The 27,969-nt window shown below is 39.0% G+C and overlaps 1 protein-coding gene across 2 annotated transcripts; it reads right to left on the bottom strand.

Moving 5' to 3' along the window:
- Window positions 1-253: 253 nt before the first annotated feature.
- Window positions 254-26,988, bottom strand: rnf144b (ring finger protein 144B). 2 transcript variants are annotated; one of them, XM_036558297.1, is made up of 8 exons: window positions 26,801-26,988; window positions 16,723-16,938; window positions 13,315-13,419; window positions 9,948-10,008; window positions 5,597-5,804; window positions 4,887-5,031; window positions 4,708-4,797; window positions 255-2,984 (listed from the first exon to the last, which is right to left on the bottom strand). In XM_036558297.1, the coding sequence occupies exons 2-8, from the start codon at window positions 16,849-16,851 to the stop codon at window positions 2,805-2,807; spliced, it is 918 nt and encodes a 305-aa protein (XP_036414190.1). In that variant the 5' UTR covers window positions 16,852-16,938; window positions 26,801-26,988; the 3' UTR covers window positions 255-2,804. The 2 variants fall into 2 exon arrangements, with proteins under 2 accessions (XP_036414189.1, XP_036414190.1); XM_036558296.1 differs by lacking the exon at window positions 26,801-26,988 and having other exon boundaries at window positions 254-2,984; window positions 16,723-17,248.
- Window positions 26,989-27,969: the final 981 nt, after the last annotated feature.

Below are 27,969 nucleotides of genomic sequence, written 5' to 3'. Positions count from 1 at the left end.
GACTCCAGTCTCTTTACAGTGGTGGTGAAAGGAACCAGGTGTCCCAACTACAGTGCTAATGTAACCATTTTATTTGCTGTGCAAAATGTCCAGTGAATCCACACTTGTCCTCTGAGTTTTAATATGTAATGTTAATAATGGTAAAACAGTGGTAAATTAAAAAAAAAAAACAAACAAAAAAACTTTTAAGATTTTGAAATTAAGTTTTAAGAATTTTACAATTTAAAATACATTTTAGACAAAATCCTATCTCAGATCTATCATTAAAGTGTCTCCGGCATCAGGCAACCTATTTGTATTTGTTGTTTTAATGTAATAACGTTCTGCATCGTTACTTTTAGAGTCATTGAACTCTTCTGACGTCTGGTTCCCATCACCACCACTGTGAACAATTCCGATGCTAGAATTGTTTCTACAGAACGGGTGATTTCATAATACGCCACTCTCAGTGACTTGCTTTATATCTTAACTATTTAATTATGCAGAAATTTTGTAAAATCAAAAGAATTTATTAATTTTATTTACTGTATTTTTTTGTAATCTCTCAATAAAAACTGAATATGCAGTTAAATTTACTCTCAATGAGTCTTTCTGAGAACAGAATCTGGCCTAACGCACAATTTACTGTTCAGTACCTCATTCGTTTTATTGTAATGATGTAATACAAAATATCTGATGTGCAAAAAAAAACAAAAACAAATCAACAGAAATGTAAAAACACGAGACAGCATCCACATTCGTACGACACACTATGTACATACATTATAATACACCAAAACAAAAACATCAATCATAGCCTTTGGTCTGGAACCCCCGAAAAACAATCAAATCTGTAGCAGAGTTTGCATTGTGTATATACTGGTTACTGCTACAGCCCTGCCATTTTCTCATTTAAAACACCATACACGGTGCAGCTTCCATGAACACAACGTTAAGATATAGTTTGCATTGGCCGAGAAAGGGTCACTCGCATGTCCCTTTTTCTGTTATATATTAAATAAAGAATTTTTTGCATAATACGATGGAAGGCAAAAGAAACCCAGCAAACACCAGGCGCTGGACATGAGGCACTTTAGCGCCCGGCAACCCGGCCCAAATACCCCTCTGTGCAAGCTGAATGTGGGTGGAGTCAAATGTTGAGCCCTGTTCAATACTGAAATTGAGTGAACGTTTAACCCAGTCAATCTTTTTAATATGAAGAATTAGGCAAGATCAAATGTTTAGCCCCACTGCCTACCTGTAATCAAGCGTTAACAAGTCAGTGGACACAAAGAAGAGCAGAGCCTCAAAAACTACTCAATATCTTCAGTATTTAGCATGACTGACGTTATACTATGACAAATTTAATTGGGCATAAACAGACGGAGCTACTGAGAAACGATACTCAGAAATTTCTATTGGCTATAAAAAGATATTGGCTGGATTATTTGACGAGCCTACAGTTGTGTCCCAAATCTTCTCTAGTTTCCCTTGGAGTGAATTACCTATGGAAGGAAAATGAGTGACTTGATCAGGGCCTAGATTTACTGGAACATTCAAATATACAACCCGTCCAGAAAACTTGTTGCCTAATCAAACTGCGTCAGTAGAATAGCAGTAAGCCAACTGCCATTAAGTCACTGTCCAAAGAAAACAATGTATCTCTATTTTTTGTTTATTTTTATTTTTCTACATCATTTCAACACATCAACTGTCCTTTACGCTGTGTGAAAATTTCATGATGAATGGACAAATAGAAATGCTCTAAGATCACTTAGAATAAAATCTCTTTATATTACTTTACACTGAAAGGTGAGAATGTTTTAGTCTCTCCTGTAAAGTTACTATTTTGGCAATACTTGGTTTTCTTTGGACAGCGACAAGATTGGAGATCGGTTGTTGATTTTGTAAGTGAGAATAAGTACACAGTCTACAGGGAACCTACTTTAAAATGGCATTTCCTGCAAACTGTAGTGCTTAAACTGTATTTATTATGTAAAATGTGCCACAACTTTTGCAGAGGCCACAGTTCATGTTATAGGTTGCTCCAATACGTTAAATTCAGCAAAAAAAACAGTAATTGTGCATGAAAGTGTGGAGAAGTGTGTTCTCTGTAGAGGATGTGAAACTTATTTCCACCTAGAAAATCAACAAAACATGTAATTTGACCAGGAGCACCCAATCCTTTGCAATACAATTGTATTTATTTGCTGTCAGATTGGTTTGCATTCTGGGAAACACTAAGGACTCAGAATCATCACCTACATTCTAAGTTCTTCACTGTTTCTGTTGTTGATTTGGAAAGAGACTTAAATAAATAAGAATTATTATTATTAATATTATTATCATCATTAGTAGTAGTAGTAGTACATTAGGACACCACTAAAAATGGTTGAATCAACAGTTAGTCCCACACAGAGTGGACACAGGTTCAATCTGACATGCACACTAAACCACTACGTCTGATTGGCTAAGAAAGTGCACATGTGCAGCGTAGAATGGAGCAATGGCAGCAGTCAAAGTAAATCCGTACAGTTCACTGCAAGCCAACAGTCTCCAGCTTCTGTAAAACAAAGAATCTTTAAATTAAGAGACAGTTCTGTTCGACATGTAGTTAAGTTCCCACTTCCATTTATGGAATATTAAGGGCGGAGCTAAATATTAACACTGCCCAACATGCGGCTCCAGCCCCACATCCAGCTTGCACTGATAGGCTACTCAACCACAACGCGCTTTTGGCATGTAATAGCGGTACAGTACAGTAGATGGCGATAGAGGGCAGACGATACAGCACTGCCTGTAAGAGTCGTGGTTTAAAACGTAGGTTACGCTACTGAATCTGGTGGCTTCTGCTCTTTTGTCATCTTCTTCTTCTTCTTCTTTTTCTCTCCTTTCTTCCTGTGGCAGGGCTTGCACACGCAGCACAGGATGCACGGAGAGGCCAGCAGAAGCAGAGGTGATGTCACCAGCACGATGATGGTGACCCCCACCAGGATGCCTGCCACCTGCCCAGAACACAGAGCTGGAGGTTAGGGTGGCCAAAATTATGAGATGTACATAAATCACAATTCATCTCACACATCTCTTTACGAAACTTACTGATGGTTGGGCCCAAATTTAAATTGACACACAATTTTCCCACTTTATCCTAAATGTAGTCAATCAGACAAGATATGTTTAATGTCTAAAGACTGATTGTTTAGTGTTGCACTGAAGCCACACAGCTAATGTGGCCAACAAGTAATGGAAGCTTATAGTTAAGGGTGGGCGATATGGCAAAAATTTAGCATCACGATACTTTTACTGATACATGATATTTAGGTATTTAGATATTTGAGGCTAGATAAGTTGGAACAGGCAAACAAGACCACATTTAAAAACTACTATTAATGTTTTTTAGTCAATGATTCACAAACCACACTGCACCAAAACAGATAAGCAGATAATGATGCTCTCTATGTAACGAAACATGCAGCTGGTCAGTGCTCTTTAAAGCCCCTGTCTACTCATTTACATGATTTTTTTGATTATCTGTCATTTTTGTGATGTTTTACTGAACTGGCTGAGAAAGAAAGAGAGAAAGAAAGAAAGAAAGAAAGAAGGATTTTTGAAATTACTTTTTCAACTGTTTTTTTCAGTTTGATTAGAGCTGGGCGGGACTAAATTAGACGTAGGTGACATCAAATCTGCCAAAGTACCAATCAGAGTTAGCAATATGTATACGTCATCTACTCGCCTTTCCGCCTCCTCACACAAAGTGACCTGCTCTCCGCAGCTCGAAGTCCCAGCCAACACTCAACGGTGCTTGTTATAAAGGTTTGCTACACCACTGTTTGTAGTGTAGCTGGACGCTGCCTCCTGCCTGTATTAGCCACCTGTTGCAGGATTCTACTAAAAGCAATTAACTTAATTTAAGAGAGTGAAATAGCTGGCGATCTACCTTAAGCGTGGGAATTAAAATGGCACATTAGCTTAGTGTTATGTCAGCTACCCTCAAACATCAGGGCTCGCAGTGTTTCCCTGCAATACTTTACAGGCATGGCGTACAATAAGGCACCCCCAAGAAAATTCTCCACAGTATAAATATGACAGTAGCTCAGTTTTAGACACAGATCTGAGCAGGCGGCATCTCAGAATTTCTGGAGCATTTATTTACTATTAATTCATTTATATGCAACCCTGTTCCAAAAAAGTTGGGATGCTTTGTGAAATGTAAGTAAAAACAGAATGCAATGATATGCAAACCATCTAAACACTATATTTAGTTGAGAATAGTACAAAGACAAAATTTCAAATGTTGAAAATATCTGCCTGTTTTGAATTTGATGCCAGTAACATGTTTTAAAAGAGCTGGGACAGTGGCAAAAAAGTCTGGTAAAGTTGTGTAATGCTAAAAACACCTGTTGAAACATCTCACAGATAATTAGGTTAACTGGCAACAGGTGAGTAACGTGACTGGGTATAAAAAGAGCATCTCAGAGGCTTTCAGAAGTAGACGATGAGGAGGGGTTCACCACTGTGAAAGACGTGCATGGAAAATAGTCCAATGATCAAGGAATCATTTTTCTTAACGTAAAATAGCAAAGAACTTGGGGATTTCATCGTCTATGGTACGTAATATCATTAAAAGATTCAAGCAATTTGGAGAAATCTCTGTATATATATATATATATATATATAAAGCTAACATGGACCCCTCCCCCAACTTCCCAAAGGTGCAAGGTGTACCTGTGTCCTGTTCCACATGACAGAAGCTCTGGAATGTCCCAGCTTATTACGGCATGGTCCTTTGTCATAGTGTCTCAGGAAAATATCCCCCTGCAAAACACCAGCAGGTTCATGGATTAGGACGCCACAGTTTTTACATATTCAAACCTTTTAGGATGCAATGGAAGAGGCACACTCACATCTAGATTCTGCAGGCAGTACCAGCAGAAGGTGTGTTTGCAGCTCTTGCACAGCATTTGTGCGCAGCCCTGGTTACGCTCGATGTAGACTCCACACTTGGGGCACTGCTTGATGGTTGCTTCCAAGTCAGGGCTGGGCTGACCACTGTATTGAGCAGACAACAAAGCTTGTTATGCATACGTTCACTAGTCTACTCAACCATTCAAAAGTGTGAAATCACTTAAGTCGTTTAATTATGAGACATTAAAGGGTATTTTTAATGGCAATATGACAAAAATGTACAATCACAATACTTGAAGACATTTTCACGATACACAATATTCTCATTTAATGCACTAGTAGTGTCAGTAGTGTCTTAAAAACAATGTTTTAATTATAATGTTTTACATACTCCGCTGCACCAAATCCATATAAACAGGACTAATTATGCTCTCTTTGTAATGAAACCTGCCCTTGGTCAGTTTGCTTTAAATACTGACGATATTCACGATATGTTCCTATTATCACAATAACAATGAAATATCATATTGCCCACCTCTTTTGAGTTCTATAACCTATAATCTATTAATAAAGACTGACTTGTATTGATGGCACTAATTGAAAAGGTCGAATAGTGAATACCCATACCACAAAACATGTTTAAATGAACAATCAAAGTGTTGTTTTTTTCAGTTCTGATTAAATTTTAAATAATATTTGCCTCACTGACCTATCACTGGCCGGGGATACCACTAGAGGCTGCTGCTGAGAGCAGGTATGTCTGTCCTCCCATGGTTCTCTGCAGCTGCAGCAGAAGACTGTGTGGCAGGCAGGGCAGGGCACCGGCACAGCTCTGCCTTCAGCACTGGGCATCACACTGCATACTGCCTGACAGTCCAACACTGGACACCAAGCTTTACTGGGGTCCAGCTGAACTCCTGAGGGAGATACAGAAACCACAAATACTTACAAATGCTTATTTACAGTTATACATTTAAAGGAGTTTTAAAATGTCATTCCCCTAAATGTAACCATTGCTACATCTGTTGTAAACATACCTAACTGCATCATAAAGTGGTGCTATAGTAGTGTGTAGAGCAAGATTTGTTGGTTTAAAGACTAGAAAACCCCAGCCTTTGATGGTGTATCTTGAAGGTGCTAGGAGCTTTGGGGTGGAATCAGTAGCTGAATTTCATGTCTATATTTGTTTATTTTCATAAGGGGGATTCCCAACTATATATATATACACATAGACACACACACACAAACACATTTCCTGTACTGCCTTCCACCCAATGAACCCTCAGCAACCCAGAAGGATAAGCAGCTGTGTGTTTCTGTGTATATGTCTATTTACATCACAAAAGTACTGGGACACACCTCTTAATCATTGAATTCAGGTGTTTTGTTCAGTCCCATTGCCACATGTGTATAAAATGAAGCACCTAGCCATGCAGAGTGCCTTTACAAACACTTGTGAAAGAATGGGTCGTTCTAAAGAGCTCACTGAATTCAAGCATGGTGCTGTAATAGGATGCCACAGTTACAACAAGTCAGTTTGTGAAATTTCTTCCTTTCAGACATTGCATGATAAACTGTGAGTGGTATTATTGAAAAGTGGAAGTGTTTAAGAACCACAGCAACTCAGTCACGAAGTGACAGACCATGTAAAGTTACAGAGTGGAGTCACTGAGTCCCCAACGCTCTGCTGATCAATAACTGCAGAGTTCAAACCTCCTCTGGCATCAACATCAGCACAAAAACCGTGTGCCTAGAGCTTCATGGCTTGGGATTCCATGGACGAGCACCTGCATGCAAGCCTTACATCACCAAACACAATGCCAAGTGTTGGATGGACTGGAGTAAAGCATGCCGCTACTGGACTCTGGAGCAGTGGAAACACATTCTGTGGTGTGATGAATCACACTTCTCTATCTGCCAGTCTGATGGATGAAAAAATAAACACTTTAAAAGAACTTTTTCACGTTTCGTGGCGCAATGGTAAGGCCGGAAACAGCGGTGCTGTGAGGCAAACAGAAAATCCGCCATAGGGCAGACCGTCTCATTTCAGTTCAGCCTTTACGGGTCTAAGCAGCCTTCGAAGGACACGCCTTCGTAGACCATGTCCTTCGAAGGATCCAGCCCCTGAATTGGGACACACTGATTTTTTAAATAGTGTTCTATTCATTAGCTCTTGATCAGGTGCGCCAATTGTAAGTATCATTTGCTAAATGTTAGCAATACAGATTGGACATACAGATTGGATGTCTAATCTGATGATCTGTATGTCCAAATATGTTGAAAAAGTCTAAACTTTTCATGGGGTGGACTTTCTTTTTTACATGACTGTATTGCTTGCTTGGGAGTCCATTCGATCATAAATGCTAACAGGGTTAAAAGCTAGTACAGCATAAAACACTAACTGGCCCTGCTTGATTTCATTCACTGATAGCGACATCATTTTCAAACTATGTCACAACTGTATGTATGTCAGACACATTCTGGACCTCCCAAACTGTGACCAGCATTAGCTGGCCTGTCCTGCATTAGCTCTCTGCTCTCTGTCTCACTGGCCAGAGGAGATCAAGCATGCTGGGAGAGCTTTGGGACTGGCAGACAGAACTGGTGGTTCAGGGAAATACCTCAGCTTTGCAACTCTGAATAAGCTCATTGTCCTTTGCTCTCTGTGGTATTTTGCTAATTACATAATGCGAAGTATGACGTTCAATTTGGCTACCAGACTACGACCACAGAGTTGGTTCGCCCAGATGGTTTTGCTTGTACATTGAAGCTTGGCCTGCAATCCTAACAAGAGCACTTTTTATGTGATAGCACAAAGAAAACAGTTATTTACTAACTATTTACTAACAGATTTCTAATTGCCAAAAATGTAAAAAAAACTTGTGAAAGTTGAAAATGGCAAAATCATTTTTAAGGGATTATGGTTAGAATGAGGCAATGGTTTTAAACTTTACTAGGCATGTAAAGTCTGTCATGTGTTGGATTTTCTCATTTTCTGTTGGATTTTCTGCTTTATTAGACTACTAAACATGCACTTCTTACTTTCAGCTCTCTGGAATATACAGCATTTGTGTTACAACTAGGAATAAACTGATATGGGGCATTCTGGGCTGATGACGATATCTGAAACTTTTTATTTATATATCGTTGCAGCTATCTCCATTTTTGTCCTTTTTCGGTTTTTGACATAATTTGAAAATGCCTGTTGTTCTTTATATTATGTGTAAATTTCATGATGAATGGACTAAAAGAAACAGCCCAAAATTACTTAGAAAAAAGTCTGGTTCCATTGACTTGCATTAAAAGTAAAGTAGGTTTCTTCCTTCTCTTGTAAAATTACCATTTTGGAGATACAAGGTTTTCTTCCAACAGCAGCGGTATGCCAGTGCTCGTGTGGATGCCGAGCAGTTAGGTGCGGTTTACTATACAGCCAGAATCAGAGGTTTGGTGTCCCAACAATACATACAGAAGCTCATTCTTGCTTTCGTCTCCATCAGCGTGGACTACTGTTATGGCCTGGACTAATCACAGGACTTCCCAAAAAAGATTAAGACTGAAGTGTTTGTATCTCACTCTACTCAACAATCTGATGAAAATCTCTGTTTACATGCCTACTACAAGTAATCTGACCCAAAATGACACGCACGCGTAGCGCACCACTTAGTGTAGATGTTACCATGACAACCAGCATCACGAGAGGTCCAGTCAGAGTGAGATGAGTTTTCCGATGGCACACTTGTGTTTTAATTGCTTTAAAACTATGCCAGAAAAACACACTTCACATGTATTAAGGAAGTGGCGAGAGGAAGACGTTGAGTTCTGAGACACATAAGCTGGACGTCCGTCCTGCCGCCTTCTTTTAAAGATCAGAGCATAAACTCTGTCTCCTCTGCAGACCAGTTTCTGCTCCGCCATGTCGAACCTTCTAAGCGGTACAAGAAGAACTGTGTGCCGGGAGCTTCATGGCATTGGTTTCCAAGGCTGAGCAGCTGCATGCAAGCCTTACATCACCAGGCACAATGCCAAGTGTTGGATGGGAGTGGTGTAAAGCACACCGCTACTGGACTCTGGAGCGGTGAAAATGTATTCTGCGGAGTGATAAATCACGCTTCTCTATCTGGCAGCCTGATGGACGAGTCGGGGTTTGGAGAACGTTACCTGCCTGACTGCACTGTGCCAACCGTAAAGTTTGGTGGAGGAGGGATAATGCCATGGGGGTGTTTTTCAGGGGTTGGCCGAGGCCTCTTAGTTCCAGTGAAGGGAAATCTTAATGCTTCAGCAGACCAAGACATTTTGGACAACTGTATGGGGTTCATGTTCCAACATAACTGAGACTCAGTGCACAAAGCAGCGTCCATAAAAAGGCATGGCTGGGTGGAAGAACTTCACTGGTCCCACACAGCCCTGACCTCCACCCCATCAAGTCAGGCTCCCCTCATTTTGGGAAGGTTTCTACAGGGGTGAAGCAAGTGGAGTAGTTGGTTGGGAATGTAACCAGATACAGATGTTTACATGGCTATTATTCTTCTATTTAACAAGTTATTTACAGGATTACCCACCTTGTTCAGTCGGACAGAAATTGTATTCCAAATGGCCTCAATCAGACTAGTCTATTCCGACTGAGGTGTATACATGGACGTGTTCTATTCCAATCCAGCTATTAGTCGGATTATTAAAGGATTATTAGGCTGCATGTAAACATGGCTAATGTCAAGTTGCATGGAAATTATGTTGCAGGCAATTCACAACATGCAAGTAGTTGCATGAATAAGTTTCACCATGTAAAGCCAGCCTAAAAATAACAATAAAACATGAGTGATGTGTGACTTATTTTGTTGGAAGTTGGTGACACAAACAAAATAAAAATCTCAGAATGTTTGGCTTTGCTTGATGAAATCAAAAGTCCAACAACAGTATTCAGAAATTGTGTTATAAACAAGCAGATAAAATGGCAGACACTTTTTTTGTGTCTGAACTAAAGGGTTTGTGCAGATTCTGCTCCTCATAATCAGAATCCAACCCCAGGACAGACATTTGGACACACATACATACATACATACCTCTTTCAAACTTGAGCCGCCTGTACAGCTCGAATTGATCACTCGGGGCGAAAGAGGCGATCTGTGTGAACAAGGAAATTAACAATATAATTATAGCAAACAGTAGCTAGAGCAACATAGATCTGCAGCAAACAAAGCAAACTCACACATTACATAAGGCCTAGTAAAGGAAACATGATATCTTCATAATATGATATTTGTTGGCTTTGTTGAGCCGTCATTGTGTTGGTTTACAGTTGACACAGCAAAAGAAGCAGGCAGCTTAGCACAGGCTTTGAAAGCAACAGGACCTTGTGATTGTGAAGCTATTATGTTTTATCTAAAGCACACATAACAGATGCCTTTTGCACATTATGACATGAATATGTGTACCTAAGCCGTTTCGCTGGCTAATAATTAACCATTTATAAATAATATGAGGTTCTTTCTCTCTCCTCATGAAGACAGTTTACTTTTCCGGACTTTCTATTTCATTCCATTTGTAAAGGTCATTAACTGTACCATGGCAAAGGAAAACAGAACATGAGATCTGCAGCGGAGCAGAGAATAAGATCATATTTACAGACTGTGATTATTTTTTCTCTGAAGCAGATTTAGACTCTTGGCCTTCTGAGTCTATATTGCATTGGCAACACAATATCCACACTTTAACCAAACATTTTATGACTTTTTCATATTTCTGCAAAAGAAATGAGGGCTTTTAAATTTCACATTGTGCAAGACTTCCAAGACATGCACAAGAAATAAAGTGCATGGTGATATAGTGTTGCAAAAACATTTGTTTATGAATACTTTTTATACAAACACACACACACACACACACACACATATATATATATATATATATATATATATATCATCAAAGTAACTAACTCTGCTCACTCGCTGCACAGTTTGCTGTGAGCCTCGCCTTTTGAAGTACAGACTGAGCCGTAAAACTGCCGCAATATCAAGTTTAGCTCAGTTTTGTCAGTTTTGTTCCAGCCAGTCTGTAAAGCATCTTACAGCCCATTTAGTTTGGGCGAATGGTGTTGGGTCCATTTCTGGCTGATTCCAGGTTGTTTAGCTGTTCTTCTGTCTCAGCTGCCGACTGAAAAGCTGCTCAGTGGTGACGACAGTTTGGGAATTTAGTGTCGTCTCATCTTCAGAGTCTGACCAAATCGGCTGTCGGTCAAATGTGATCTTAGAAGTGTCCATTTTCTCTTTGTGCACAAAGTAAGAAGTAAAAACGTTCAAATGGCTTGAGCGTCACCTACAGCTGTCAAAGTCGTTGCTTAGCAACAGCGTCTCAGCGGAGTGATACAGTGTTTGGGAAAAAAACTGAACGCTTCTCAACCAATCAGCTTGCGTGGCCAGAACTAACTGTTGTATAATACATATTAGGTACTTACATTGATATTACTTCCAGCAGGAACCATATACATACAGCAAATTACACAAAAGCCATCAACACTAACAATAAAAATCCATCAGTATTTAATTTGTCCACTTTTTACTTTTGTGCACCGACTGCCACTTTAACTCTTCCTCCTTTTAATCTTAAAATCAACCAGTTACAGCTGTCCTCCCAACAAAAGCCATTATGTTCTCCTTCAAAGAGACTCCAACATTCACACAAGCATCTATCCCAACACGCCTTAGCTGCTTTGCTAATGTCTCTCATGTACATCTGAAATGGCTGAAGAAGATATTTCTAAAGAGCTTCAATATAAAATAATCCACCTGAATTAAGAAGGGAAAGTGAAAGCAAAATAAGATGGAAAGACTGAGTGAAAAAACCCATGGATTTTCCAAGACTAGACAAGAAAATGGGACCCCTAACAACCATGTAAAACCTTGTAGACTGCCAAAACTGTCACCATCAGATAAATAGATAAACTCTCATCTCTGAGAGATAGGAAAAAAAAATCAAGCTCCGCTCTCACTTCAGAGCTGAGAAAATCCACAGGTGTTTCCGTCTACCCTTCCACTGTGAGAAGACAACTCTGCTATAGGTCAAAAGGGTGAGGAGCCGTCAAAGAAACCCTTACTGAGACGAGGAACATAGAAAAAAAAAGAAACTTTGCACTAGAACATCAAAACTGGACATCTGAGATGTGAAGTAAGGTTTTATTTATTGATAAATCTAAATGTGTAATGGGGATTACTCAGAAATCAGGAAATCAGAAAATGCAACCAACTTCTGAGACTGAACTTTGGAAGGTGTGGAAAAATCTCCCTGCAAATTTCTTTGAAAAACTGAAAGTAGGTCTCACTAATTAATGAAAAAAACACAAATTATATTTAGTTATCAAGGCTTTTGTGTAAATTTTCTACTAAATGTAGTTTTTCTACTTTTGTTGATGCTGAAAAGTGAGTAACTTGTACTTGATGGCCTTTTTACTGGAAATGTAACAAATGAAAGAGCAGTCTCTGATTTTGCACAGTGCAACATACCTGAGACACATTATATATGGGACATATTATTACATATAGGTACTTACATACATATAATGCATGTGGGACTCATTATTATTACATAGAAGTACTTATACACATATACACAGTACTTACACACATATATACCCTCACAGAGCAGGTACTATTTGGGTGGTGGATCATTCTCAGCACTGCAGTAACACTGATGTGGTGGTGGTGTGTTAGTGTATGTTGTGCTGGTATGAGTGGATTACACCCAACAGTGCTGCTGGAGTTTTTAAACACCTCAGTGTCACTGCTGGACTGAGAATAGTCCACCAACCAAAAATATCCAGCCAACAGCGTCCTGTGGGCAGCGTCCTGTGGGCAGCGTCCTGTGGGCAGCGTCCTGTGACCACTGATGAAGGACTAGAGTATGACCAACACAAACTGTGCAGCAGCAGATGAGCTATCGTCTCTGGCTTTACATCTACAAGGTGGACTGACAAGATAGGAGTGTCTAATAGAGTGGACAGTGAATGGACACAGTGTTTAAAAACTCCAGCATCACTGCTGTGTCTGATCCACTCAGACCAGCACAACACACACTAACACACCACCACCACGTCAGTGTTACTGCAGTGCTGAGAATGATCCACCACCCAAATAGTACCTGCTCTGTGAGGGTCCATGGGAGTCCTGACCACTGAAGAACAGGGTAAAAGGGGGCTAATAAAGTATCAGAGAAACAGATGGACTACAGTCTGTAACTGTAGAACTACAAAGTGTTCCTATGTAGTAAGTGGAGCTGATAAAATGGACAATGAGCGTAGAAACAAGGAGGTGGTCAGAATGTTGCACCTGATCGGTGTATAATAAGATATGTTTGTGACCACATCTTGACTTGGTATGAGAAGACAAAAGTATGTGTGTATGTGTGTGTGTGTGTGTATGTGTGTGTGTGTTGTACCTCAGAGTCCAGTAGAGGTCCTGGGTGTTTGCAGGCCAGGTCAGGGCAGGTAATGGGGGCACCGGCCCCGTCCTGTATGGCTAACTGCACATACTGACGCAAACACTGTAATCAGAAGACAGCATGGTATCACTATACTGTTCTCTTTAACGACCCCATCCTTGTCACACGCTGACAATGAGGTGGTAACAGCCTGCAATTAATAAACCCAGCTTTTCTCCTAGAACAAGTTTTATCACATTACCCAAACAAAGCATCCTAACAAACAAAGGCACCCAATGCCTTTCAGTGCTGTCTGTGGCTAAACCCGTTTGACTGTCCTGCCCTACAGCTCACTGAGGAGTGTAAAAGAGATCACTCTGCGAGAGCTGAAAGGCGAGACAGAGTTGCATTGTGCTTTGGTTGCTACATTTCTCTTGACCTTGTACGACTGGGCCGCAGTCACAGAGATAAGGATCTGCTGCACACCAACAACAGACCACAGTTTGTTTGTGTGCTTATGGGTGAGAGCTGAAAACTGAAGATGACGTTAAAGAGTAGCTCATAAATAACAGCTTAGCCATTTTTGATAAAGCTCTATAAGGACAAAAAAATAAAGCAAATACTGCACTGTTCAAAAATTAAGGGATGACTGTTCAAAAGTTTGGAATCAATGTTTTTCCAGCAGTATAAAACAATTTTGCTGAAGACATATGCTTAAAATAATTTAAATATGACAATACTACTGTACTAAAATTAAGGACGTTTGGAGAGATTTCAGTAACGGGGTTGTATAGCACTTTATATTCAACATGAGAAGCAATACAGCATCTATTTTTCCATAGATCACTGTTGAAAAGTTTAGAATCAATGTTTTTAATGACAGAAAACCAATCTGGTTTCAGATAAATGCTGATCATACAATAATATTCTTGAAATGAAACAATAATATACTCTAGCATCACAGGTTTCAAATAGTCTGTAGGAAGCTGAATGATAAAAGGAGCTGTAACATCTCTGAGAAAGTTGTTTAGCACCAAGAATAAAGTTATAATAAAGTTAATATTCATTGATATATTTCTCTAGTGGTGATAAAATCTCATGGTAGATTTTGTAGACACAAAATATTACAAGTAAATAACTGAAGTATTTTATTTATCATATAATAAGTTCCAATTACTCCAAAATACTTGAAATGTTGAATACAATGTCTAAAAGTACCCAATATTTTAATCTGCGCTGTGCGAGTTACTGTTGAACAGTGACGTTGGAGTCAAGTCTCAAGTCTCTGGGCTGTGAGTCTGTGTCAAGTCTCTAGCAGAGAATTTTGGTTTAGTCTCATTATTAACTGCATGGTACAAAAAGAAAATCCACCTAAAAACCTGTCAGGTCTGACACGGTTTCAAAGCCTGAAGGACAGAACTGAAGCACTACACCCGTTATACATGGCGCTTAAAGGAAAGAGGCAAAACAACTTAAAATGGCTGTTTGCTCTGTAGTTTATATAGCAGGTCTGCTAGCTAGCCACACAATAGCTAGTCCATCTGAAGATTTATTCATTTTTACAGAAATATGATCTATGATTTACTGAAACTTCAGCTAGTTTGGCTGGCAACTTCAGCTATAATAGCTACTGTGCTTGCTAGCATGTCTGCTATTCAAACTACATGCAAGTTAAAGTTGTTTTCCTCTTTCCTTTAAACACTGCATATCGCTGCTGTCGGAAGAAAACCTCATATCTCCATTTTTGTCGTTTTTCAGTTTTTGACATAATGTGAAAATGCCTGTTGCTCTTTACATTGTATGTATATTTCATGATGAACAGACCAAAAGAAACGGCCCAAAATGACCTGGAAAAAGGTCTGATTCCATTGACTTACATTAAAAGTAAAGTATGTTTTTTCCTTCTCCTGTAAAGTTACCATTCTGGAGATATGAGATTTTCTTCAGACAACAGCGATATCCTGGAGGTAGCTCTTTGCTCCACCCAATAAAAGGCTTGTTATTTGAAGCTGATGAGCTGTGGGAGAACGGCAATGCCCCACGTTTGCTGCATTATTGTTGGTCATCCTCATTTAACCAGTTTTGTTTGTGTGTTTTTGTCTTCAGGCTGAAATCTCACAAGCTGTAAGTCTTGAGTCTGAGTCGAGTCACAAGTCAATTAACCACATGAACACTCAAGCCCAGTACCAGGCCAAAAAAAGAAAAAGAAAGCCACTCCTTTAAATTAGTAGACAGACGAGTTGCGCCGCATGCGCATCCCTGTTGACGACAGTAAAAACTATCAGCTTAAGTGTGTAGAATCAGATCTTTTTGCATGCTACAGTGTTTTCTATAACTAGATAAAATATGCACAACACTTCTTTTCGTGCAGGGTTTTTACAGAGCAAACGTGCTACAGAGCTATCAAAATATCAGTTCTGCAGACACCTATTATTGGTTCGTTTAATCATAGTAATGATAAATGACTGATGTGTAACTATATTCCTATTCATGTGTTTTTTTGTTCTAAAAGGTAGTTTGTGACACAAACATAAAATAAAAATCTCAGAATTTTTGGCTTTGTTAGATCACATTTCTTACATATGAGTAAATGCATCAGCAGCACTGACAAATCACACTACTTAAGGAAAAGTTATTTTCTCCATCAAAAAATTATGATAACCATTATTTTATCTTAGTTTAATGTTGTTTCAATGTATTATGGTCCTTTTCTTTATAAGAAGCATAAAAAAATTGCTAATAGTATGTTAATGTCTCGGTAACTAGCTAATTTTTCTGTTCCACCTTAAATAGTCCAGCAGTTCTGACACCTGAATCACCAGAATGTAACTGCTGCTCCATTTAAGGTGGAACTGGAAAATTCAAACAAGAAGCTGGTGAATATCTGACTTCAGCCTCATATCACTGAAGAATTAGGGGTGGGTGATAATAAATAATTGCCCCCTCTTTGAAGACATATGATCCCCTAAATGTATTTAGCAGTGAGGAGCTGAACTTTACCCTCCTCTGCTGTCACTGCAGACTGGCAGGGTCGCCTACAGAGCAGCGCTAGTAGCTGTTAATGAAATAATGCTCTTTTTATTTGAGGGTCCCATTTCAGAGGAAAGATTTCAACCACTACCCCTTGTAACTCAGTTCCAAGGGGCAAGGTGACACTCGAAAACAAGGGCTAGGGGTAAAAATAAGAAATTAGGATTGGGCCTAAGTCACCATCTCTGCTACAGTATTAATAAAACAATAATAATAATGATTAAAACGACAAGTGACTCCAAACATTCAAACAGTAGTGTGTGTTGTATTGTGTCCTTGAGAAGCTGGAGGAGAAATCTGTCTAAAGCTTTGAAAGTGCTCAGCCTTTTGCGGTCAGTCTTTGTCAAACAGACTTTGTCAGCTGTCCTCAGTGCACCCCTGTGATTACGTCTTTACCTGAGTGCAGAACACACAGCCGCAGGAGCGCAGTCTGCTGGTCTCCGGCGCAGGGCAGTCGCTTAGACACAGTTTGCAAAGCACCACATCAGTCTCCGTCTGGACAGGGGAGTCAGAGCCGTCCGCCATGCTGCTGTCGGACACTGTCTGTCTGCCTTCGGGGCTGCTGTTTAGCCCTTCATTTTGAGAAACGATCCAGCAATGTGTTCCATTTTCCTGAAGGGCAAAGGCAAAAGAGAGGAAATGAATGAGGATAAACAGCTGCGACAGACAAACAGCAACTCTCCTGCTCCGTGCGTGTGTTTGTGTACGTGTTGGGCTCATACAGGTCGGTAAATGGAACGTGAATCTCCTTCACGGTGTGTGTGTGTGTAGATAAACATGATGTAATAGGTGAAAGTGCAATACAGTGAGTACAATGTGGCATTCAGACCATTTATTATGTGTTGCAGAAATTACAGTTCAGCTGAGTAAGCTTTAATAAAGCTCCCAGTGTACATTACTGTTAAGAGCAGCTGTCATATTTCCTACCACCCTCCTGTTCAGGTAACTGTGAATAACTAGATGCATACTTTTATTGGGGCCAGGAAAGCTGTTAGCTGGGCACATCTCCAAAAGAAAGGCTATAAACCAAGGCTTTTCAACTAAATCGGGCCATGGAGTCTGCAAGTCCAGCTGGGCAGCACAGCGCCAACATTCATTTAGGAAATAGTCAATGAAAAATCAGGTTTTCACACAATTGTAATTTTTCTTGTAGTGCACTTTCAAGAAAACCCTGACTGTTAAGACTTGTATGGCTTAAGCCAGTGTACATGTCCAATACTATTAAAATACTTTGGAAAGTGTTGTTTATTATAAAAAGACATGACAAATTGGCAAAATCTCTCTGTTAGTAGGCCACAACCATCGCACTGTGATGTCATATGGTTGCACTGGACTCTGGATGAAAATAAGACAATCAGAAAGGCTTTTCTCTTGAGAAATGTCACATGAATGAATAAATATTCACGTTTCTGAAGATGTACCGGATATTTAGCTTGCTGTTGTTTCCTCAATGGACAAATAAGACAGCAACCATTTGATGCCTCAAGCAAAAATGGCAATCTACTAGTAAATGGGTTTGTCCATTATAATAATAAAGTAGTTTACTTGGTTTATTCAATATTTTAATAGTATTTGGTGTGTATACCATGTTAGGGATAACACATCTTACACGGGTTCCCTTCAAAAGAATAGATGTTGACCAAAGTGTTGTGAAATCTAATAAAAGAGAAAATAATTAAACAATACATGTAGAGAATAAAAAATGAAAAAAATAAACTCATATAAGTAAGAGGAAAACGCGTCATGGATCTTACATAACACCATTAGAGGGAAGCAGTGACTAATGTTTGTTTATTTGAGCTCTGGCTGTGTCGAGCAGCTATGAAGCAAGGCAGCCAATCTGGACACTTTAGGCTTGCACTTTAATAGTTGCATTTAACAAAAAAACAATTATGACAATTACTTATGCAGCAATCAATTAATTAATTAATTAACCACCACCTACAATTTAATGATTGTAACAGGCCTGATAAGAAATACTGGAAGCATGCAGTCTGCTTGGAAAGTACTGGCACTGCCAACTCTTTTGCTTTTGCTATACAATGAAGACACTTGCGTTAGAGATTAAAACATGACTATGAAATAATAGTCATCTTTTGAATTTCAGTTTTTATTTTCTGACATTTAAATCCAGATGTGTTAAATAACTTAAAACATGGTAGCTTTGGTGGCACCACCCAATTTTTATGTGAGCAAAAGTAACAGAAACTCTTATAGTAAATCAAATACTTTCTACCACGGCAATTAGCACTGTGCAAACTGCATGTCTAAAGCACTGCACACTCGCCTCCATGTCAAGTTGCTGTGTCATCTCAAATAGACTTGCTTATCGCTGCTGTCAGAACCAAACCTCGTATCTCCAAAATGGTAACTTTACATGAGAAGGAAAAAACATACTTTACTTTTAATGTAAGTCAATGGAACCAGACTTTTTTCCAGGTCATTTTGGGCTGTTTCTTTTGGTCTGTTCATCATGAAATTTACACACAATGTAAAGGGTAACAGGCATTTTCAAATTATGTCAAAAACTGAAAAACGACAAAAATGGAGATACGAAGTTTTCTTCCGACAGCTGCGTTATGTGGTTATGTGGTTTTCTACAAAAATGGACACTGTAATGACACTTTCACTATACACTTTACACTGTAATACCGCTGTAACTACTAGTTAGTTATGTCTAAACTCACTGCGCTTTTAGTTTACCTCATACCACTCAGTGCCTGCTATCATGTAAATACAACAAATGTCTCATATGCTATGTAAATATAATAGATATACTTTTATTTTATTTCTACTCTCTTATACTTTAACTTATGTCTAGTTTTATTTCTGTTTTTTATTCTCTGCATAGTACATGTAAGTTTATATGCAGTTAGATGGCTTGCTACTGAAACACTGCAATTTCCCTTTTGGGATCAATAAAGTTATTTATTTATTTATTTATTTCCTTCTTTCTTTCTTCGCTTCTTTCTTTCCTTCCATCCATCCATCCATCCATACATCCATCCATCTATCTATCTAATAGCCATCCTGAAGCCTCAGCTAGTCCTTTTATCCAAATCACATGAGCAAGTTTATTTATTAGTTTATCACCTAACAAGCAAAGTTTGATACAGATTTTTAGTTGATTTAGTTATGAGGCTAAGTGGTGGTCATATGCCTCCATTTCTCATTAGCTTTATTTCATTTTTGGCCTAAATATATAACTGAGTTTTGGCTAAAATATCACTAAGTTCGCTTTCCTTCCTAGCAAACGAGGAGAGCTCATTATTGAAATCAGATGGTGTTGTACAGGGCAGGAACAAACGTGTGCAGATAACGTGGCCTTCACTGAGAACAATACCCAATGACCTTTCAAAAACGTCACAAAGTGTACTTTGGATACATCTAAACCACAGATGGCCCGGCCATTTGGCATTTGTCAACTCAAGTTTTTGCCTTTTGGGCCTGCGTGTCCAGCACCAATGAGGAAATACTTTCTACAAAGTGATCGCAATGTTAAACACCAAAGGCAGCCCAATTGTTTGCAGCAGAGAACTGTTCAGTTAGAACAGCATCTGCCCAAGGCCAAAACATGCACTGGAGAGACGTCTCCACCCAACACAGAACACCCTAAACTGAAATTCAGTTTAAGAGGTAACAGGTTGTCCAAGTAAGTCAGAACATGCTGGACACAATATGCTAAACTAAAGCAACAGGTTATGTGGATATAGCTTATGTAATACACAGGTTATGCAATATAGATTATGATAGGTTTACTACATTTTAGGGATGTTAGACACAAGAGGCTCACTGCTTTTATAAAACTGTGACAATATAAATACAATTCAAATGACTACACCAATGTTCAAAATACAATGGCATTTCCTAATAATACTTGCAATAGAGTTTGCTGACAGTAGGCTATGGTTGCAAAGCCACATAACAGCCAGTTTAATAAACAGTGCAATAGTTTTGTATAACTTGGTGCAATAATATCAAATTAAACATATGCGTGCAGCAATATGTGTGTATATTGAATATTTTACTGAGAAATATGACAATATGTAGTGTTATTATTATCAATTATATCACACTATATCACAATATGCTTTTCTGAACATACAGTAAACATCACCAGCACTTAAAAACACTGACTAGCTGCATGTTTCATTATAAACACAGCGTAATTAGTCCCGTCTAACTGGATTTACTGCAGCGCAGTGTGTGACACTTTGAATACAGATCACTGTATCCATCATTTTTCATAGCATTTTAAATTTTACATTTTCTCCTAAAAATAATTGCATTTTTATTGTCACAATGGTGGGATTTCTGATTGAAACCATAGTTTAACCTCTTCAACTCCTTGAGACCACCGGTGGTTCCAAAACGCACTTCGTCATATTCTTCATAACTTTCATATTTCATAAGCTACATTCAAAAGGTGGGGGTCATCTGAGAGCTGAAACTGTCTTCTTTCCAGTCAAATAGATGAGTGATGTAATTTTAAACCTTATAATAAAAGAAGCTGAAGTCAGTTTTTTTTTTTTGTCTACTGAAAGTCGACCCATTTTTCCACAAGTCTGGGCTATAAACTATAAACAGATGGCGTCTCTTCAGTGATCTGCTCTGTACAAATTATTTTTTATACAAAAATACAAAGAGCGTCTAAGATTTTTGGCTTTCAGCAGTAAATTGTAAGCATATAGCAATATGTGTGATCATAAAACATGTTCTGTTAATTTGAGGGGAACTTTTAAAAAAAACAAATAAATAAATAAATAAAAAATTTATGCAGTTACTGAATAATTTGCCTTACGATTTGGTCAAGTAAGTTCAGAAGGACAAACCAAAATATTGCCTGGAGAATAAGAGGTTAAAGAAGTAAAACATTTAATGTACATATTATTTAATATTATATAGTAAACTCTTTAATATTAAATAAGTCTTCAATAGTTCTCTGCCAAGTCTCTTTCCCAACACGGCGATTATCGCCTTCAAAGCATCGTCATCGGCTTACTTGTGAATCATCACCGATATCCGATTATGCCCGGGCCTAATCATAATACATTTTTGCCATATGTTCCAAACTACAATGGCTTTGAACGTTTTCATGAAGTGGCAATGGGATCCCATCAGAAGCCTCCATGTGTCCAAACACATTGATTAGAGAAGCAGCACGAAGGCCAAACAGACTAAAAGTCATGTTAACTCTAGATGTCCAAGCAACAAACAGCCCATAGACGAGAAAAAGGTCACTCAGAGTGATATCACTGGTCTGGTGAGCTCATCAAACACAAGAGCCAATTATTTCAATCCTAAACAAATCCTATGGCCGGTGTGTTCAGCTGTTTGTTGACTGTAATTAAGCAGACTTGCTAAACCTGTGGAGTTAACTGTGGTATAACTGGTACAGGTTTAGCCAGAGGAACCATGGGTAAAGTGGCCGACAGAGCTGAGAGTCCACCCTGTACGCTCCTACAGCCAACATTCACTGCACGCCAGGCCAGGCAGTCCGGCTCGATGGGCAGAAGTGATAATACCCTAATCTGGGATCAAGCTAGATTATAGGGATCCAGCCACCACAAAACAGAGGAAGAGAACGACTAACAGAATGAGTGGTTGAAAAGCTGCTGATCATGTATTGTCCATTCTATATTTACAACAACAACAATAATAATAATAATAATAATAATAATAATAGAAGCAGAACATGCAACCAACTCCTAAGACTGAAGTTTGAAGGTGTGGAAACATATTCCAATCAGATTTCTTTAAAGAAATGAAAGTAGGCCTGAAAGATTCATCATTTTTGTACTGAAATCTTTTTGAAGGAGTGCAGTAATCAAATCACAACAGCTGCTATTTTCAATTTTCAAATCGCAAGAGCAGAAATCTTTTCTACAGCCTACACTCTTAAAAAGATGGTTCCTCAAGGTTCTTAAAAGGTTGGTTCTTTAGTAAAGACAGTCATCCTATATAGAACCATGAACACTCTAAGATCCATTTGCATGCTTAAGGGTTCTTTGCATGGTGAAAATGTGTTGTATATGGTTCTATACAGCACCAAAAGGGTTCTGCTATTGTTATGGTGTGAAGCTTGTAACAATAGAAGAACCTTTTTTGGCGCTATATAGAAACCTATACAACACATACTCCATCAATCTGAAGAACCATTTCACCATGCAAAGAACCCTTTAAGCATGCAAATGGATCTTGGAGTGTTCATGGTTCTACACAGAACCACTGTCTTTACTAAAGAACCTTTTAAGAACCATTTTTTAAGTGTGTAAGTTTTAAGCAGGGAAATTGTACCTAATAACATGTATGAAATGCCTATAGATAAGTTAGACCAATCAGAGGCAACCAAACTTACATGTGTTGTGACATCACAACCACAACTTACTGGCAGTTTGGTCATTCAGGGGTCAACCAAAAAAGGTGGATATTCTGGTCTTCTTGGCTAAAAAAAAAAATCAGGCCTAAATCTCAATTCATAAAAAATAATCGCAATATAAGTTGGAGCAAAATCGCAATTAGATATTTTCCCCAAATCGTTCAGCCTTAGTTCAAACGTTCAAGCCTTAAGCAAGAAAAAGTGGATACATGGGTCTTCTAGGCCAAAACAACAAGTCTGGCATTTAATTTACAGAAAACAACTGCAATACTGGTCAGGAAAATCTCAATCAGATATTTTCCCCAAATCCTTCAGCCCTAATTGAAAGCAAGACCCCAGAAAAGAAAGGAAGCTGTGATAAAGGCAAAGTGCTGGACAAACTAACTCCTGAAAAATGAAATAATATATTTAGATGTTGAGGCTTCTGTCATTTTTTTTGTTAGATATATGTTTTCCACTTTTCTTCCTGACACTGTAAAATGTATAACTCATACTAAACGGCTGCTTTGTCTGGAAATTAAATACACTGTAAAACCTGATGAGTTAAGTCAACTCAAATGATCGTTTGATTAACTCAAATTCAATAACTCAAATCATTTGACCATAAATAATTTCCTGAAATCAGCATGAACAAACCATATCGCTGTTGTCGGACGAAAACCTCGTATCTCCAAAATGGTAACTTTACAGGAGAAGGAAAAAACCTACTTTACTTTTAATGTAAGTCAATGGAACCAGACTTTTTAACCAAGTAATTTAGAGTCGTTTCTTTTACTCGGTTCATCATGAAATTTACATACAATATAAAGGGCATCAGGCATTTTCAAGTTATGTAAAAAACTGAAAAACTACAAAAACGGATACAGAAATACAAGGTTTTCTTGCGGCAGCGGCGAAATGTTTACTGCTGTATACACTTAAGTAAATTGTACCAACGCCATTTGTTTTGTTGATATTAAAAGGGTTGAGTATTTGGCACTCATGTTTGAGCTGTACTAACTCTATACAATAAAATATTGTAAATCAATTTCACTGCTAGGTTAAACTTGGCTATCATTTCAACAATTTCACATTGCACTGCAGAGACATGATAATTACATTTGTAACAACGTCTTGTCCAACTGACTCCGGACCACCTCGCCAAACGCTGACAGTTCAGTCCAGAGTGCAGATGTAGTTTCTGTAGCACTGAGCTGATTTTAATCAGTACCGATTGGCATGAGTCACACAAGTTTATAAAATGTAGACAACACAAGGGAAGGTGGGCTCCACACTAAACTTTCAACAGTCTTTAACAACAAACCATGATTGGCCTGTTTGTATTTGCATGTAAAGTCAAGGTGAATAAAAATAGTGAATATAATGCATATAAATAAAGTTACCTTAACTCAAAAATAGCTTAAATATGATATATTTACTATCTCAACCATTCATTTTTGAGTTAATCTGAATTTTTCAGAGTTACTCCAACTTCCTGTAGTATTTAAGTTGTGTTCACTTAATTCTTTCATTAAGATGTGCAGTGAGTTTTACAGTGTAAATGAAGGTGACTCTTGTACCGTATGCCATATGCTTGTATATGTAGTGCACATCTAGTGGAAACTCATAATAATGTGTCTGTGCAACAGATTCAAAACACTCTGCAGAACGAGAACGAAATAAAGTAAGCATGTGGACTTACGCCAGCACAATCCCAATCAATGTGACCAACATTACTGGCCTAAATTTGCAGGGTTCGTCTCTGCGAGCGCCATCGATTAACGAAGCACGTGTAAGAACTTTACACTTGAATGTGCACTATTGCTTTTTGTGTCGTGTCATTCTCAAACAGCGCTGAGCTGAACTTGGCCTTAAAACGCACTGACGTCTGCTGCAGCCTCACCTACAGCCAGAACAGAACAGCATGACCAATGATGACAATAGTAACAGAGAATATGATCGATATTTACAACCATTACCACTATCAACTAAACACGTCAGTGGAAAGTCCCCGAAATGGTTGGCAGTGTCACTGATGACCTTGCGCGTGTGCCGAGTCATGTCCTCAGGTGAGATGGGGGGTTGGGTGTGGCTAGAGGTGGTATGCAAAGGTGTGAAAAGGGCTATAGCTGATAGGTGATTAGGCCTAACGCTGAAACCACACAGCAAACTCTCCAGTGCTGAATTCTCTCAGTGTTTATTCAGGATTACATAGAGTTAAATAGGTGTTAAAGGGCGCATTTCATGGAAAAACAAACCTTCTTTGGATTACAGGAATGAAAGTATCTGATGTATGTAAACACTTAAAGTGTTTACCCCAGTCCATATAGTCCATTTATGCAAAATAAGCTGCAAAAAAGCCCGTTTTGTAACATTTTTTGTGATCTTATACATCCACCTATTCAGCCTACAGCAGTTCAGTGCCGCCTGTTCAGTTCTAAAGAGTGTTTCAGCCCAGAACGCCTTCTGAATGAGGCATAATACAGGGCAGCCAATAAGAACAGAGCTCATTTACATATATCAGTCTTGAACGCATAGCAACAAAACAGCCTGTTGAATTCTGTGGGATAAGACAGGTTGGGAAATGGCCATTTCTGGAATTACGACTGGTTTTGGTTTACAAAATCACACAGATGTCATACGTTGACCTCACAATACGGGATATTAATGCTTTCCGCTCACGAAGAATTCGCTATGGCATGAGAAACAGTTCTACTCCAGCTGACCTGGCACTTTATTCTTCTTTTCTTCTTCTACAGACTGCAATCTATAATTCGCACATACTTAACCAGTTTTTTTTAAAAAGCTGCAATTACTAATCACAATATTTATTCACGCGCTGCCCATTCCATCGGAAAATAAGGGACGCGGGCCCTTTAATTCAACGCTGCGAGTGTTCAGTCGGTACTGTAAATGTTCATCCAACCTTGTAGGTGTTCATTCCACAGCGTATGTGTTAATCTCGTGGGCAAACACAGGGTGGTTCTTCAATGGTTCTATTTATTTATTGCCCAAATGGTTCTTTGCATGGTGAAATTGTTCTTCAGACTGATGGAGAATGTGTTGTATATGGTTATATACAGACATTCTGAAAATGGTTCTATACAGCACCATAAAAGGCTCCTCTATAGTTACAATGTCAGGCTTTTGGGTGCTAAACAGAGCCATTTTCAAAAAGGCTCTAAGAAAAACACACTGTCCATCAATCTGAAGAACGATTTCACCATGCAAAGAACCTTTTAGGCCCTTAAATAGTTTTATTACACCCTTCTATAACCTAAGAATAGCTCAATCAGTTTGCATTGAAGTCTCTGTAGTTACTGAATAATAAACCTTACTAGGTAATATGTCTGGCATTTTAAAAGGTTAAGCATGAAAGGGTTCTATGTAGAACTCATGGTTCTAAATAGAACCATTCCCTTTAATGAAGAACCATCTTTTAATTCATCTACAGACAGAAATGGGTTAACATAATACTGTGATCCCACAAAACCAGCAGTTCTAACACCTACAAATAAAATCTCTGAGCAAGGTGACTGATCCTCTCAGACAGGACAAGGAGGCCTCTGTTTACTCCAGAAAGCTGTCCATCACTTCCACTCAAACATCTGATTAAAACACACATTAAACAATCGATTTCTTCCAAGTTTTGTGTTTACTGAAACCTAGAATTGGTCTGTTACCTTCACTGAAAAGCTAATCTCGCAGTCTGATGAAAAATAAATCTTTAGTAAGGCTCTGCAAACAGCTTTAAGCTGTTAAATCCCTTTTTGGCAACCAGTTAAGGTCACACATTCTAGCAGCCCAGCTCGAGTTCAACAACAGCTCGAGTTGCTCGAGGTGCTTTCCTGCAAGTACACAGCAAAGAATTACAACTAAATAAAGCTCAATTAAAAGAATACTTAGTTCGTCTCAAGGTTAACGTTATACTAACATCATTTAACCATCTGAATCTTCTGAATTCAACCGCTGACACACACAAACCCGCCCATAAACGCTGTTTTTCCCCCCAGGTTATTAGCCACACACATGCTAGCTGGTTAAGTTCGAACCAGCGCAGGCTGCGGCGGGTAACGACGCCGGTAACGTTACAGGACGGGAAAGATGAGCCTTTACCGGTGAACAGCTGCTGCTGGAAGACGCCCGGGGATCTGCAGTGATTTCCACGGGAGCTGAGACACGTGTGAAGAAGCATGCGGAGGACCCTCCCTCGGTACACACGCCCGAGCACCGCCCGGTTCACCTCAGCCGTGAGCGCGGACGAACCCAACGGTCGCTCGCTGCCTTCTTAAGCGAGTCTTTTGTCATGATGTTGAAAGGTGAGCTTTATTTCACACCCTTTTTCGGACAAGTCCCGCCTCCCTCGCGCCAGGATTGGCTATGTTGTTGGTATGTGTACGCAGTGCTAGCCAATCATATCGCGGGACCGCGCGCTGCTACCAGCCAATCATGGCGCAGGGAGGCGGGACTGGTCTAAATACGGGTGGGGAAAAACAACAGCGGTGAGACTTCTTAGTTCCTAGCAATTGTTTTTTAGACTCTTTTGCTATACCTTTGAGGAGACTGACAACCTGGTGTGGTGAAGGATTTATTTCTACATTCCTCCGCGCTAATACTGATTAGTTAGTGAAGCCTGATATAAATTTAAGATGTTTTTTCACTCCTAAAGGAAATTTAAAATAGCAGCAATTAAGCTAGTACCTCACTAAAATGCAGTTTTACTGAGCCACGTCTTCAGTAGCAGCCTGAACGAGGCTTCATCTCTATTTTCCATTACCAGATACCGTTTCTCTGTAAGATTTAGGATTTAAATGGCCAACAGATGGCAGTAATGATCAAAGTGCAGAGAGGACTTAAGTGTCCAGGCCACAGTATGGCTTAACTACACATAAGCAGGACTTAAACTGGGATTCCACCAATTTTTCAAAATTTCTGAATAATCCAGTTTTTGCGATGTAAACAAAGTCATTCAGATTGGTATGACGGGAAATGGCTCATTGTAGAGAAGCTTACAAACTCAGGTTTCTGTACAGTGGTGGTGATGGGAACCAGGGGTCAGGATGTCTACAACACAAATATACATATTTTATTTATCATCCAAAACCACCAGTGAACCTACACAAGTTTTTACATGTAATATTGATGATGGTAAAGTAGTCATACATTTGAAAAACATACGTTTTCTTTGGGGACTATTTTGTCGTACAACGTCATGTACCTCGCCATCATGAACGGATGAAAATAAATGGATTTAAAACACATTTTAAGCCAAAAATGTATCAGAA

This window comes from Colossoma macropomum, unplaced genomic scaffold, assembly GCF_904425465.1.
Source record: "Colossoma macropomum unplaced genomic scaffold, Colossoma_macropomum, whole genome shotgun sequence".
NCBI classification, from domain to species: domain Eukaryota; kingdom Metazoa; phylum Chordata; class Actinopteri; order Characiformes; family Serrasalmidae; genus Colossoma; species Colossoma macropomum.
This window is presented reverse-complemented; position numbering and strand designations above follow the sequence as displayed.

What these genes read in the sequence shown, in the direction of transcription:
- rnf144b (XM_036558296.1), bottom strand. Translation starts at nt 17,046, where the DNA reads ATGAGCCCAACACGTACACAAACACACGCACGGAGCAGGAGAGTTGCT. An exon ending in GACCTCTACTGGACTCTGAG is followed by an intron (nt 10,009 to 13,314) that starts GTACAACACACA and finishes TTGTTCACACAG; the next exon opens with ATCGCCTCTTTCGCCCCGAG. An exon ending in TCATGTGGAACAGGACACAG is followed by an intron (nt 2,985 to 4,707) that starts GTACACCTTGCA and finishes TGTTCTGGGCAG; the next exon opens with GTGGCAGGCATCCTGGTGGG.